The sequence below is a fragment of the Chinchilla lanigera genome, unplaced genomic scaffold (assembly GCF_000276665.1).
Source record: "Chinchilla lanigera isolate Chin_1 unplaced genomic scaffold, ChiLan1.0 scaffold00009, whole genome shotgun sequence".
Lineage (NCBI taxonomy): Eukaryota > Metazoa > Chordata > Mammalia > Rodentia > Chinchillidae > Chinchilla > Chinchilla lanigera.
Window position 1 is genome coordinate 11,903,897 of NW_004955410.1, and position 15,735 is coordinate 11,919,631.

General features: G+C 36.2%; 1 protein-coding gene across 1 annotated transcript in view; it reads right to left on the reverse strand.

Moving 5' to 3' along the window:
* Cog5 (component of oligomeric golgi complex 5) overlaps positions 1-15,735 on the reverse strand; it is a gene marked incomplete in the record, with an annotated part of 269,280 nt that overhangs the window by 252,310 nt on the left and 1,235 nt on the right. Inside the window, 1 exon segment of the mRNA XM_013510538.1 lies at positions 1,481-1,620. Within this exon segment, the coding sequence (XP_013365992.1) occupies positions 1,481-1,620 (140 nt within the window).

The window sequence follows — 15,735 nt, forward strand, 5'->3', positions numbered from 1 at the left end:
TTTTAAATACCTAAAATGGTTTCTATGTCCTGTACTAAGCTCTCACTAATAGTAAATCTTTTGTACTTTTAATTTTGCTGATATTTTAATTACTTTTATTGTATTTTATTAGGTAGCACTGCCCTCATTTTGCTTCCATAGAAAATTATTAGGAAGTTCACATCTCACACTACAAGTCAGAGACTTTCTCTACCTCACATTCTAAACTAGTGTAAGTATAACCTGTCCCACCTAGGAGATAGTAAATAAATTTTACCTTCTTATTGATACCTGCAGAGAAGGGACTATATGCAAAGAATAAGGAAAACAGAAAGTATGAAAAAACAGAATTTTAAGAATTCCAAGCAGAATTCTCTCCTGCTCCCACAAACACCTTGCATTTCCATATTTAAAACAGGCATCATTTGCTATTATTTTTGTCTTTATCTGCCACTGATCTGAATCCATAAATATGTTCTATTTCATATCTATATAACCTAACTCAAAGCCTGACAATTAAAAATGCCTTATAAATATGTGTCAATAAATAATGAACTCTCATGTTTATTCAGAATTTTTAAGTTAACATGACCTTAGAAATTATCCCAATCTTGTAAAGCTGCTGTTTTAATTGATTAAAAAAACTATGGCACAAAAATGTTAAGTGGCTATGTCTCATGATATACCAGATCTAGGTGTCCTGGTAAGTAATCATTTAGTCGTGCATTTGTTATTCATCTAACTATTTACTACTCAGATAAAATGCAGTACTACAAAGTATATCATAAAACCAACCAGTAATAAAAATTACAGAAATGTAGAAGGAAGGAAGCGTTAAGATTCTGTACTGCAGTCTCCTCTTAGTCATTCCAGCTCATATAAATAAATACAAAAAACTAGACCAAAGACATTAAGTGATATTAAAGTCAATTAATATATGACTAAGATTATTGTGTTCAACCCACCCTATTTATCAACTTTCTATTATTTCAGCAAATGCTATACTTTGTACTAACCAAGTATAAACTACCTGGGACTCGGGAGTTAGCTCAGTGGCACAGCGCTTGCCTGGCAAGTGCGAGGTAGTGAGTTTGACTCCCAGCACCGGAAAAAAACAAACAAATAAACAAACAAACAAAAAAACAAAGTATAAGCTATCAATGTAACATCTCAATTTTCTTATTCACACTGTTCTAGTTCCATAATTCCATTTTCTATTACCTTTATCAAAGACCTCCCTTTTTTTGCTCTCTATATTCACTGTATACCAATTTCAGTGAACAGGAAGAATGAATAAAATATTTTGGAGAAATAAGTATTTTTAACTAATAAAAAGTGGTTTACAGAAAACTGCAAAAATATAGTTTGGAAAATAAGTCACATTGGAAAGTCATGCCTTTATTCATGTAAATACACAAACAGATTTAACAATAAGGTTATAAAAAGGCTGAATTATCTCTGTAGCCTGAATAATCTGCATAATCCAGAAGATTAGAATTACCTGTAAGTGTAGTTCTTTATCCAACTGACTGATTCCTTGGGCCAGTTTTGCTAGTTGTTCAGCAATTACAGCTTGATGAATAGATTGAGAAGTATAAGTCTTTACATCAAAGTCTTCATTTAAAAAGTCACTGTAACACTCTAGGGGAAAAAATAAGGAAAATTCCTTAATTACCCTATAGTAAAGCAGCTACTGAACAACAAAACAATTACAATCACAGTGAACATATTTTGACATCTTTCTAGGCTCTAAGAACTGTTGTAAATGCTTCCCACAATAACAAGAAAGAAGTAGAGCAGGCAACTGCCAAAAAATAAAAATAAAATAAAATCATGCTTCTCAATGGTAAGTTCATTGTGCACCAGGCCTTGGCCCAAGCACTTTACACATACTTATTCATTCAATCCACACACTACTACTCTGTTGGAACTATGCCCAATTTATGCATGAGTAACAAGCACCAATATGGCAGGCAACTTGTCCAATGAATGTCACTGTCTGAGATTTCAACCTAGGAAATCCAGCTGTAGAGCTCATACTCTGAACCACTCTGCTACACTGCTAACTGCTTAATTTTATACACAACTAAAATGAAGGAAAACAAAATTACTAACCATAGCATTTATTCCAAGAAAATAAGGTCATACCAGGTAGAACATGAGAAAAACTAGTCATAATATTCATGGGCGCATAGTAATAAAACCTCTAACTAAGAAAAGCCCAGAATCTGATAGGTTCACCACTAAATTTTACTGGAACTTCAGAAAACTAACCCCAACACTCCTAAAACTCATGTGAAACTGAAAGGGAGGGTGCACTGCCAAACTCATTCTTTGAAGGTAGCATTACCCTGATTCCAAAACTGGATAGGGACTCAACAACGACAATAAAAAAAGTACAAGCCAATATTCTTGATGAACATAGAAAAAAAATCATCAAAAAGATAATGTCAAACAGAGTGCAAATCAGCTTCATCCCAGGGATGCAAGATGGTACAACATAAATGTAATATACCCCATAAACAGAATTAAGGATAAAAAAACATTCACAGGATTATCATAGATCAGAAAATACAACCTCCCTTCATGACAAAAAAATTTGACAAAAATGAAGCAACTTACCTCAAACTGATAAAAGCCATTTATGCAAACCCACAACCAACATCATGCTAAATGGGAGAAAACTACAAACTTTCCTTGTAAAATCAGAAGCAAGGCAAGGATGTCCTTTTTCTCTACTCCTGTTCAATACAGTATTCAAAACTTTAGCTGGAGCAATTCAGCAAGAAAAAGAAAGAAAGGGGATGTAAGAAAGGAAGAAGTCAAGTTGTCTTTATTTGCAGATGATATGAACCTTTACATAGAAAACCAAAAAAAAAACCTCCACAAAAAGACTCTTAGAGTTAATAAACTCAGCAAAGTGACAGGACACAAAAATCAACACCAAAATGAAGTGTTCCTGTACATCAATAATGAATCCACCAAGAAAGAAATCAGGAAAATGATTCAAATGATTCTACTCACAGTAGTTTCAAAAAAACAAAAATCTAGAAATCAACCTAACCAAGGAAGCTATAGAAGAAAGACTTCTATAACAAAAATTATACTACTCTGATGAGAGATTCAAGAGGACATTACAAAATGAAAAGACATCCCATCCTGAATAGGCAGGATCAATATTGTCAAAATGACCATAATATCAAAAATGATATATAGATTTAATCCAATTCCAATCAGAATGCCAACAGCATTCTTCATAATGCTTTAAAAAAAAATTCTTAAAATTTACAGGGAATCAGAAGAGATTTGCAACAGCCAAAGCAATTCTAAGTGAAAAGAGCAAAAACATTACAAAAATCAAAAAAAGCATTAGAAAAATCAGATTCCAGAAAACAAATGACTCGATTAAAAAAAATGGGCAAATAAAATTAATAAACACTTCTCAAAACAGTTTTATACTAAGGGGGCCCAGTTTGACACTAAGGGCCAAACTGTTCAACATCTTTGGTCATTAAAGAAATGCAAATCAAAATAACTCTGAGACTCATCTTACTCCAGAAAGAATGGCTATTATCAAGGACACACACATACATACACACACACAGCTGGAGGAGATTCCACACTTTTGGTGGGAAAGTGAACTAGTACAACCACTGCAGATGTCAGTATAAAGATTCCTCAAAAAACTAAAACTAGAAATTCCATTTGACCCACTGTCATGCTTTGTGCCTAGAAGTCCCCGCAAAGCCTCATGCGATGATGACTGGTCCATGGTCCAATACTGGGATTATGGGTGTGAATGCTATACTTGCCTTGGGGTGGGTGGTTTGCACACAACATAAGGAGGGAAAGAGGCTTCCTTGTTACTCATCCCTTTTTGCTCTTGCTGTTTTCTGCTGCCATGAACTGTTTCCCTCTGCCATATGCAACCCTGCCTTGGAGCCAGCCAAGTATGGACTGAAACTTCCACAAACTGTGAGGTAAATAAACCTTTCCTTCCTTAATTATAGGCATCAGGTATTTAGTTTTTTGAGGAATCTTTATACTGACATCTATAGTGGTTGTACTAGTTTACTTTCCCACCAAAAGTCCCAGCAACTAGAAAAAAGTAACCAAGATACCCACCTATATTCTTCCTGGATATCTTCCTGAAAAAGCTGAATGCATCATATTAGTGATATATGCATACCAATATTTAGAACAGGTCAATACACAATATTTTAAATTATGGAAACAGCCTAACAACAATGAATGGATAAAGAAAATGTGGTATATATACACAATGGAGTATTGTGCCAAACAACAGATGAATGGATAAAGAAAATGTGGTATATATACACAATGGAGTATTACTCAGCCACAAAGAAGGATAAATTTGAGTCACTTGTAGGAAAATGAATGGACGTTGAGACTATAATCATTTTATTGTTCTGTATTTTGAGACAGGGTCTCACCATGTAGTTCAGGCTAGTCTTGAACTCACTATGTAGCCCACACTGGCCTCAAACTAAAAGCAACCATCCTGCCTCAGCCTCCCAAATTCGGGGATTACAGGTGTGTGTAACCATACTCAAATGAGATTATAACCTTAAGTGAAATAAATCACAGATGGTTAAATATTGCAGTTTGTCTTATATGAGAAACCTAAAATATAAATAAGAAGACAAGTGTTTTGGAAATGGGGAGGGAGATCAGGGAAGAGAGGAGAGAAGAATGTGGGAGGGATCAAAAATAAATCCAGCTATATTTATACACTAATTCCCCCAAACAAATGTACATTGCAAACATATAAAATAAAAATACCTATAAAAGAAAAGGCAAATTTTAAAATGTTACTGAAATTTGGGATTTTTGGCTAATATAAGTACAATGACACTGGATGTTAAAAAGATACCTTTGTATAAGGAATCTACAAATTTCTGGGTAAAAAAAGGTCAGAAAACTAAAAGCTGAAAACAAATATGCAGAACTGAGCTCAAGGTAGGTACAGCATGCACCATAACCACCTAATCAGATGTTAGATACAGATAAGGCAACCTATCATAGATTATGCAACAAGCAAAATAGAGGATTTATAAGAATACTTCCATTATCTGTATTCACTATAGTGTATGTTAGAGGGTAAGTTCTTTGTTTACTGCCATATCCTCAGGGCTTAAATACACAAGGTAGGTATTCAATATTTGTTGAATTAATGTATATATCAGCTGAAAGTATCACTCTGCTAAAGACAAATTCATTCTTTAATAAAAGGAAGGTATTACCACTTTGGCCTTAATTCTGTGAACAACATTTCCTTGCAATCTGCCAATTGGTTCTCAGAATTAAGAATCCTGCTAGACAAACTGGAAAAGGCCATTCCAAGAACAAGGAAGGTTAACAGCAGCAATGCCGTGATCATTAAATCTGATGTTAACTTGACTTGAAGAACCGCACCTAGCAGACTACTAAACTTCTGTGTTTGTCTGTGGATAATTGACATGTAGGCCACAAAATGAGGAGGGAAGACCCAATCCTGGATATGGGTAGCATCAGCCAATAGGCTTATAGCCTCAATGCAATAAAATGGAAAGATGAAAGAAGTTTGCCCTTTTTCTTCAGAGGAGCTCTGGTCTTCCACACTGTATTCAGGAGTTATCCCCCAGTTCCTTCAAGCTTGCAAGTCAGACTCTTCAGCTTTCCAACAAAGATTCAAACTGGGGACTGCAAAGCACCCTAGGACTTCAACCTTAGGAAGGTTGGTGAGCATTTTGCAAAGAAGCCTGTAGACATCCAAAATATTCATTGTAAAGCCCTTTAAGGTTTTAAAGCCATGAAAAAGCATTATCAGCTTTGTATTTCAGAATAATAATTTTGGCAGTGGTGTGAAGCCTTACTGTAAAGGGATTAGTTACAGCAGTGTGCTGGAATTGGCTCCTGTTGGCTTTTTGGTAGTCAACTGTTAGATTTTCAACAATTCTGTGTGCTAGATGACATCATTTAAAGTATCTTAAAACCAACCACACTGGGTATTTACCCATAGTGAGAGTATTTATGGCATGGAAATAGGCAAACACTACAAACCAGTGCTTTTCCTATTTTCACAGAAAGCTGGTTTTTTCAGCATACCTATGAAGTAGAACCACAGAGACCAGTAAAGTACAACACTATGTTAACAGCCCAAGACACATAATAAAAGTCTGAGTAAGAACATCATTAAAACTGTCAAAAAATGACAAATATTTAGACACAGCATAATGCATAGGGCTTAATGACAAACTGAAAATAGGTGATTAGCTAGGACAACTCCAGACTGATTATCAAGTTTCTTGATTAAATAACTGATAATCAGGAATTCAGTTTTGCATTAAGCTAAGCCACTAGGCATTAAATACACAAAAGTGAACTTGAACATACCTGTACTTCCAAGGAACTCTTAAATCTATATGAGCTACAAGCATGTGTTTAACTGGATATATATACATGGTAACAGACTACCAGAGGAAAAGATTAGAGTGGAAAAAAAAACTTTTTTTGATATGTAAAACTTGTTCTGTTTGTTCAACTGTCAATTTTTATGGGTAGAACTAGTACTATTTGTTCACTATCAAGATTAAAATTCCACTACACTGGTAAAAATATAGCTCTACAGTTCAAAAAATCAGTACGGACCATACTGAAAGCACAACTATGTGCTGAGTATGGTGGCAGAGAATTGCAGGGAACTCAACATCAGCCTGAACTAGTTAACAACAACCAGTCTTAATTAAAGAAAATTTAAAAAAAAAAAAAGAAATAAAAAGAATATCACACCCACATTAAAATTAGATGATTTAGGCAAGATGGTAGAGGGGTAAGCCATGGACAAAGAGCCTGAGAGTTACTGTACAGACCCTGGAATACAGCAATTCAAGGAAAATAAGAAGGAGGGAAGTGGGCCCTCTGGACCCACAAAGGATCTAAAGCAGGAATTGAAATCCATGGAGAGAATGAAGAGAGAAATATTAATGAAGGAGATAGCCAAGAACACATTCTCCCAGTCACAGGACTCACTGCTCGAAGGAGTAATTCAGACCTGTGGACACACAGTGACTGCTGGCAACTGCAGAGGCCTCCACAGAGAGACGCAGGTGTGGAGGGGAGCAGTGGACATAAAGAACTATACTAGCTGGCAGTGACTGCTGAGGGCTGTCTCAAGAAAGCAACTGGCTAAGAGCCATCTTGGAGAGAGGCCAACTGAGCGCAGAATTCAGAGCAGCTATGGGCTCCAAATAGTAGCTCACAGCTGGGGTTAGGCCCGCGGAAGGAACGCTGACGGTTGCACGCCAAATAAGCCTGGTCTAGGCCAGAAGGTGCAGGCTCACTGAGATTATCTACTACCCCACCAAAAGCTACTGCTAGCTTGCTAGGATAAATCAACGCAGAACTGGACTCTGTCTCCACACAATGTCTACCAGTGACAAGAGAGACAAACCTGGAAGGGGACTTTTTTTTATCTCTCTCTGTTTGTTTTTTGTTGCTGTTATTGTAGTTTTGGTTTGGGGTTTTTTTTTTCTTTGTTTTTCTCTCCTATATTGTTTGATTTTGTTTTTATGTAAGTATGAACGTGGTTTCCAGCTTCTTTGTGGTTTTTGTTCTATTATTCTTTTCATCTCTAACTTCATTCTCTCCCTACACACTTCTGCACCAGTTTCCCTACATTACTGTGATCTGCCTTTATTCTCCAACCTACTTCTAATCTCTTCCTCTTCTTTTACTTCTCTATTTTCTTCCTAATTCTTTTAAAATTTTAACCCTCGAGGGAAAAATTAATGTATTAAGGACATTTATACTGCATGTAATTTTCTAGCTTCAGATTTTGTTATATAACCACAAATCTAATTCATATGATTAAAGGTGGTAAATTAATGGTCTGAAATTTTCTAGGCTGTCCTTGATACTATTGTTATTGCTGATGGTACCACTTCAGCCAAAAGTGACATAATTGTTCTAAACAGCTATTCTTCCTGGTATTCCAAGACTGAGATTAACTAAGGTCACAGAAAATACTGTAACACACTTCCAAAAAAACAGGGGCTGGGCCAAACAGACAGCAACTTCTCATCTCCAACAAACTGAAAACAAAGGATCTTGAAATAGACTCAAAATCCAAAAACAAGCTACATCTGGAAGATACCTCAATGAAGTAGTCATCTCCTAAGGGTTCTAAATACTAGCAATAAAGCAACTCACCATAGGCAATTTATAACCATCAACCAAGGAATAAATAAAGGGGAGGGGAGGAGAAGACAAGACAAGAAAGAAAAGAAAAGAAAAGATGAGAACACATTTGTGGTTTTTTTTGTTTTTTTGGTTTTTTTCTGGTACCGGGAATTGAACTCACGACCTCGCTCTTACCAGGCAGACCCTGTGCCGCTGAGCTAAATCCCCAGCCCAAGAACACGTTTAAACAAGCTGCAACCCCAGACATCCAGTTCATCAAAGGCAAACGTAGGCGGCAACAAGGTGGGACAATCTGAAAGCCACACATCTGACCTCTCTAACGTGGTAAACAACAAAGCAATTGAATGAGGCTCTAGAAAACTCAAATCAAAATAATTTCTAGATAACTGCAGAAATGGTGTGAACAATGAAAACAATGCTTAGTGACTATAGAGCAGATACAGATAAAAAAATAGAGGACCTTAAGTATTGAAGTCATGAATGCTCAGCATAGAAAAGAAATGGAATCCATAAGGCAGATTCAAGCAGATATCCAGGAGAATAAAAATTCCACTGAAGTATCCACACCAGGATAAGCCAATGAGAGAACAGGATCTCAGATATATTAGACAGGTTTGTGGTTAGCAATCATGAAAAGATTAATTTCTTAAAAATACCAAGGGATCATGAGAAATCATCACAGCAGCTGCTAGACGAGGTAAACAAGAATAACTTAAGATTGATTGGAGTCAATGAAAAAGCACGAGATAGCACAAACAATACAAAAAACTGTCCACAGATGTCACGGCAGAAAACTTCCCTGGTAAAGAAAAAGAATTTGACATACAGTATGTGAGGCATATAGAACTCCAACTCATAATATTCAAAGAAAATCTACAGCCAGGCTTATCATAGTCAAGATTCCCAAAATTAAACACAAGAATAGAATCTTAAAAGTTGTCAGGGAAAAGAAACAAATCACCTAAAAAGGAAAGCCTATCAGAATAACAGCTGACTTTTCGGCACAAACCCTCAAGAAGAACCTATAGTGAAGTATTTCAAGTTCTAAAGGAAAACAACCTTTAATACAGATTGACATACCCTATAAAACTATCTTCCAAAACTGATGGAGAGGGGCTGGTGGGTTAGCCCAGTGGCACAGCGCCTTCCTGGCAAGCACAAGGTCGTGATTCCAGGTACTGGAAAACAAACAAACAAACAAAAAAACTGATGGAGAAATAAAATACTTCCATGACAAAGAATATCTGAGGGAATTTACGACCACCAAGCCACTCCAAAATGTTTTGAACGACACTAGAAAAAGATAACAAGGACTACAACTCCAACAGAAGGAATCCACTATGGCAAATAATTAAACAGAGGGGGGAAAAATGGGGGACCCAACAATAGGAAAATAACATGACAAGGATAAGTCAATATATGTCAGTTATAACCATCAATGTAAATGGTCTCAATTCACCAATCAAAAGACATAGACTGGTAGAATGGATCAAGAAGCAAGATCCAACAACATGCTGCATAGAAGAAACACATTTAATTCAAAAAGAAATGCACAGATTGAAAGGCAGAGGGTGCAAAACAATACTCCAGTGACAGGAACTCATAAAAAAGCAAGGGTAGCTATTCTATTTGCAGACAAAGTGAATTTCAAGCCAAGACTGATTAAGAGACATATCATAAATATATATGCAACAGATACCAGTGCACCCAACTATATAAAACAAATATTAATGGACATGAAATATTGAATAAGCACTAATACAATTGTATTGGGGATCTCAATACCTCACTGTCACAAAAAGACAGATCAACTAGACAAAAATCAACAATGAAATATTAGAACTGAAACAAACTTTTGAACAAAAGGACTGAGTAGATGTCTACAGAGTGTTCTACCCAACAACATCAGAATACACATTCTTCTCAGCTGCACACAGAATATTCTCCAAAATAGATCACATACTAGCTCACAGAACATGCTTAAGTAAATGCAAAGGAACTGAAACTATCCCATGCATATTTATCAGACCATAGTACAGTGAAATTGGAAATCCATGGCAAAGAAACCACAAGAACTTCATAAATACATGGAAATTAAATAACACCCTCCTGAACAAGCACTGGGTCACAAATGAAATTAAAAATGAAATCAGTTTCTACAATTAAATGATAATGACAGTACCACATACAGGAACTTACAGGACACAGTGAAAGCAGTACTAAGACAGAAATTTGTATCAGTGAACACACATATCAGGAAAACAAAGCAAGTGCAAATAAACAATTTAATGATGACCCTCAAACTTCTAGAAAAAGAATAGGCTAAGCCCAAAGATCATGCGAGGGAGGAAATTATAAAGATCAGAGGAGAAATTAACACACTGGAGACTAAGAAAACAATACAAAGAATCAATGAATCTAAGAGTTGGTTCTTTGAAAGATTAAATAAAATTGACAAACCCTTATCCAACCTTATCAAAAAAAGGAAAGAAAAGACTCAAATACATGCAATTATAAATGAAAAGGGTGAAATCACAACAGATCCTGCAGAAATCCAGAAGATTATCTATACCTACTTTGAAAACTTGTATTCTAATAAGATGGAAAATGCAGAAGAAATGGACAGATTCCCATACATATGAATCACCAAGAAGATATAAAAACCCTAAATCAAGAAGATACAAAAATCCTAAATAAACCAGTATCAATCAATGAAATCAAAGATGTAATTATAAACCTACCAACAAAGAAAAGCCCAGACTCTGATAGAAGCACTGCTGAATTCTACAAGAAATTTAAGGAAGACCTAATACCACTTCTTCTCAAACTCTTTAATAAAATTGAAAGGAAAACAGTAGTTCCAAATTCATTCCTGGAAGCAAGCATTATCCTGATATCAAAATAAAAAAATAAAAAAAAAATCAGAAACAAGGTAAGGATGTCCACTGTCTCCACTCTTACTCAACACAGTCCTGGAAACTTTAGCTAGAGAAATTAGACAAGAGAAAGAAATAAAAGGAATAATGGTAAGCAAGAAGAAGTTAAACTATCATTATTTGCAGATGACATGGTACTCTAAATAGAAGACCCCAAAAACTCCACCAAAAACCTGCTAGATTTAATAAACTAATTCAGTAGCACAGCTGGATACAAAGTCAACACTCAAAAATCAATAGCCATCCTATACATGCATAACAAACTCACTGAGAGAGAAATTAGGGAAACATCTTTCACAGTAGCATCCAAAAAAAATGAAATACTTCAGAATCAATCTAAAGCAGGATGTAAAAGACTTCTACATTTAAAACTACAGTACTCTAGGCGCTGGGGATTTAGCTCAGTGGCGCAGAACCCGCCTGGCAAGCACAAGGTCGTGAGTTTGATTCCCAGTACCAGAAAAAAACAAACAAAAAAAAAAACTACAGTATTCTAAAAAGAAGATTGAAAAGGATATCAGACAAAAGATTTCCCTTGCTCTTGGGTACAAAGAACCAATATAGTCAAAATGGCCATACTTCCAAAACTGTTATTCACATTTAATGCAATTCTGATCAAAATTCCAATAGCATAACTCACAGAATTAAGGAAAACGATCCTAAAATTCATTTGGAACCAGAAGAGAACTAGAATATGGAAAGGCAATTCTGAGCAACAAATGCAAGGCATGACAACCCCTGACTTCAAATTATACTATAAAGCTACTGAGATTAAAAACAACATGGTACTGGCAAAAAAAAAAAAAAAAAAATCACAGACCCGAAGGTCAATGGAACAGATTAGAAGATGCAAAAACAGCTTCAGACATGCTCAGCCACTGTATCTTTGACACAGGGGCCAAACACATTCACTGGAAGAAAATAGCCTCTTTAATAAATGGTGCTGGTAAAAATGGCTTTTTACATGCCAGAGGTTAAAAATTGGACCCATATCTTTCACCATGCACTAAACTAAATTCAAAATGGATCAAAGACCTAAATATTAAAGCAGAACATTAAATCTGCTGGAAGAGAGAATAGGTAAAACTCTTGAAGACTTTATGAATAAACTCCCCCCAAAAAAGTCTATAAAAATAAAAAAGTTCTTATTTAGCAAAAATAACTATGAAAGTGAAAGTCCTTATTTAGCAGAAAAAAAAATCACACAGGAACTACCACAAAGAATTAACAACTGGGATCTCATCTGATTAAAAAGCTTTTGCACAGCAAGAGAAACCACCAACAGAGTGAAGAGACAACCCATAAGGTGGGGGGAAATGTTTGTCAGCTGTTCCTCAGACACAGTATTATTTCTGAAAACATAAAAAGAACTGAAAAAAATCAGACCTCCCAAATTTAAAGACACTATCCAAAAATAAGCATCTGACATGAATACATACTTCTCAGATAAAGAAATACAAATGACAATATACGAAAAAATGTTCAACAATACTGGTCATTTGAGAGATGCAAATTAAAACAACAATGAGATTCTATTCGACCCTGGAAAGCATGGCTATTATCAAGAAATCAACCAATAACAAATGTTGGAGGGGTTGTGGGAAAAAAAGAACCCTTCTCCCCTGTTGGTAGGAGTACGGACTGGTGTAACCACTGTGGAAATCATGTGGAGATTCCTCAAAAAACTAGGATTGAGGTCTCATTTGAACCAGCTATTCCCCTGCTGGATATCTTCCAAGAATTAAAAACATCATACCAGGGATATATGTGCACCCATATTTATAGCAGCACAATTTGTAATATATTTTGCAAAGAACACAAATGCCCAACAACTGAGGAATGTATAAACAAGATGTGGTATTTCTACAGGGTGGAGTGCTACTCAGCCATAAAGGATAAATGTGAGACTTTTATAGGTAAATGGATACAATTTAAGACCACACTCATAAGTGAAATAAACCAGACTCACATCTGTAAACGTTATATTGTCTCCTTAGTGTGAGAAGCTGTAGGAGTAAATAAGATCCAAACTGTACAATAGATATTGTAAAACAGGAAGAAATTGTTCAAAAGGAAAGAGCAACTGGGATGGGGAAAAGTAAAAAAGAAAAACAACAACAAAAAAATGCATATATATACAAGATAGTTAAGATTGTTGTACTACATTCATTGAAAAGGTCTGTGCCAATATTGTGTGGACAATTAAATGCCTATATGTTATACTGAGTAATTTGAGGATAACGACATGCAATGTATTAACCATTGATACTGCCCTAATATTCTGTTTTGATATTTTATTTTATTTTATTTGTCAAATAAAATTTTAAAAAACTAGACGACTTAAGAAGAAACTGTAAAATGTGTACATACATACACAAAGTACTAAATTAGGGAAGTTAAGAATTTAGAAGCCAGGTAAACACCAAAAATTTGGGGATGGATAAAAAAAATAAAAATAACCAAAGACTGAAAGACTGCTCAGAGACAAAGTAAGAAAAGCAGTTGCGGGGCTGGGGATTTAGCTCAGTGGCACAGCGCCTGCCTGGCAAGCGCAAGGTGGTGAGTTCAATTCCTGGTATCGGGAAATGCCCCCCTCCCCCCCAAAAAAAGAAAAGAAAAGCATGTTATGGTTTAAGTACTGGTTGTCCTCCAAAGAATCATGCATTGGTGGGTGCTAACATGCATTAGTCCATTGACGAGTTCACGCTGAATATGCTACCAGGAGGTGGCTGGGGAAGTAGGCGGAGTGGGGGCAGGGTTGTGCCTTTGAAGTATATAACTTTCCTCAGGCTTGGTCTCTTTCTGCTTCCTGGCTTCCATGAGGTAAGCAGTTTTCTACCACCTCATCATGTTTCTGCCTTGTGCCCAGCTATAGACTGAAACCTTTGAAGCCATAACTGCCCCAAAAAAACCCATCCTAAATTGTGTATGTCAGATATTTGTCCCAGCAACAAAAAGGTGACTAACAGTGGCTAATGCAGAGTAGGAACAATTTAAAGAACATTAGAAATCAGTGTGTCAAAGACCTCTTGGAGAGGAAACAATGAAAGCTGAATGCTAGCACTGGATTTAGCATTTGAGGACTGACACTCCCTAAAGAGCCAAGTCAATAATGTTTCTCTTTTATGGCTTCTCATTCCTCTAGCAGGTACATCATAAACACTTCACATATTTTTACACTATGCATCTGCTCATAGACCCTATCAATCCTATCCTCTTTGACATAGAGAATCAGTGATGGAAATGCTTAATTTCTCAGGTATTTTGGAGGATACAGGCGGAGTCCACTGAATTAGGGGTATACTGAACTGACAAGCATCTACAGGAAACTGAAAAAAGTACCTACAGAATCAGGTATTAAAATTTTAAAAAGCACAGGACCCATAAGGCACATGAAAACAAGTGTTTCAAGAAAGCAGTCAAGCCCTTTACAATTTCAAATAAGGACTAAAGTGTCCGTTTGATTTAGCACCAGGAAGTCATTGGAAACCTTGGCAAAGTGATTTCAATGGCACCGAATGGAAGCGATTGGACACCTGGGGAGTCAGGAAGCAAATTCAGACAATTAGAGGGGCCCCACTAGCCTTAGCAAGAGGCAGAGACTCCACTTCTATTGGTGAATAAAGGAGGGGGTTAGTACTAGGCGCATGTTAAGTTCAAAGATTTGATGGCAGAAAATGGAGAAATTTCACATCTGATACATTCTGGTTTTTCTGTTGTGTTGTGCATTTGTTTGTTTTAGGAAAGTTGACCATCACCTACTGAACGTGAAAGAAGAGATTTATAAAGGAAAAGAAGCTTTAAATAATCACAATGGAAAATGTCAAAGGTAATTAAATAGGAAAATACAGAAGGCATAAATGAGGACTACATACTCTCAAAAAACTAATTCCTGGAAAGCACCCTACTGAAACATATACTCATTGTTACCTTCTACTTGCTCATCTGAGGAAATGCTAGTTACACTTCAAAACTAACTCCAAGCCAGGGTTGGTGATGCATTCTTGTAGTCCCGCGCTACTCAGGACGCTGAAGCAGAAGAATTAAGTCTGAGGACAGCCTGGGCAACTTAGTGAAACCCTGTATGAAAATAAAACCTAAGAGGTGGGGATGTAGCTCAGGGGTAGAGTGCTTGCCTAGTATACCTTTGGTTCAGTCCATAGTACTAGAGAAAAACAAGAGAAAAGAACTCTACTAGAAAGGCCTTCTTGGTACTATACTCCCTAAACAATTCCCAAGCCCTAGTTACCATCTTCCGCATTAATCCTTCTACTTTATACACAATCCTACTACTCCTGTATGACACTGCCTTTATAGCTCTACAAGAATATTTCCCCTACTAGATCTACTAGATAGTAAGCTACTACAAAGTGGAAAATGCATTCATATCATGAGTTCAAAACTTGGTTAAAATGAATTTTAATTAAGATACCAAGATGCCAGGGCTGGGGGTTTACCTCAGCGGCACAGCGCCTGCCTGGCAAGCGCAAGGTCGTGAGTTCGATTCCCGGTACCAGAAAAAAAAAAAGATACCAAGGTACCTTAACTATCCTAACGGAAAGGATCCAACACAATCTACTTCAAAAAACACAGTTTTAACAAAAAGTATATAAATGAT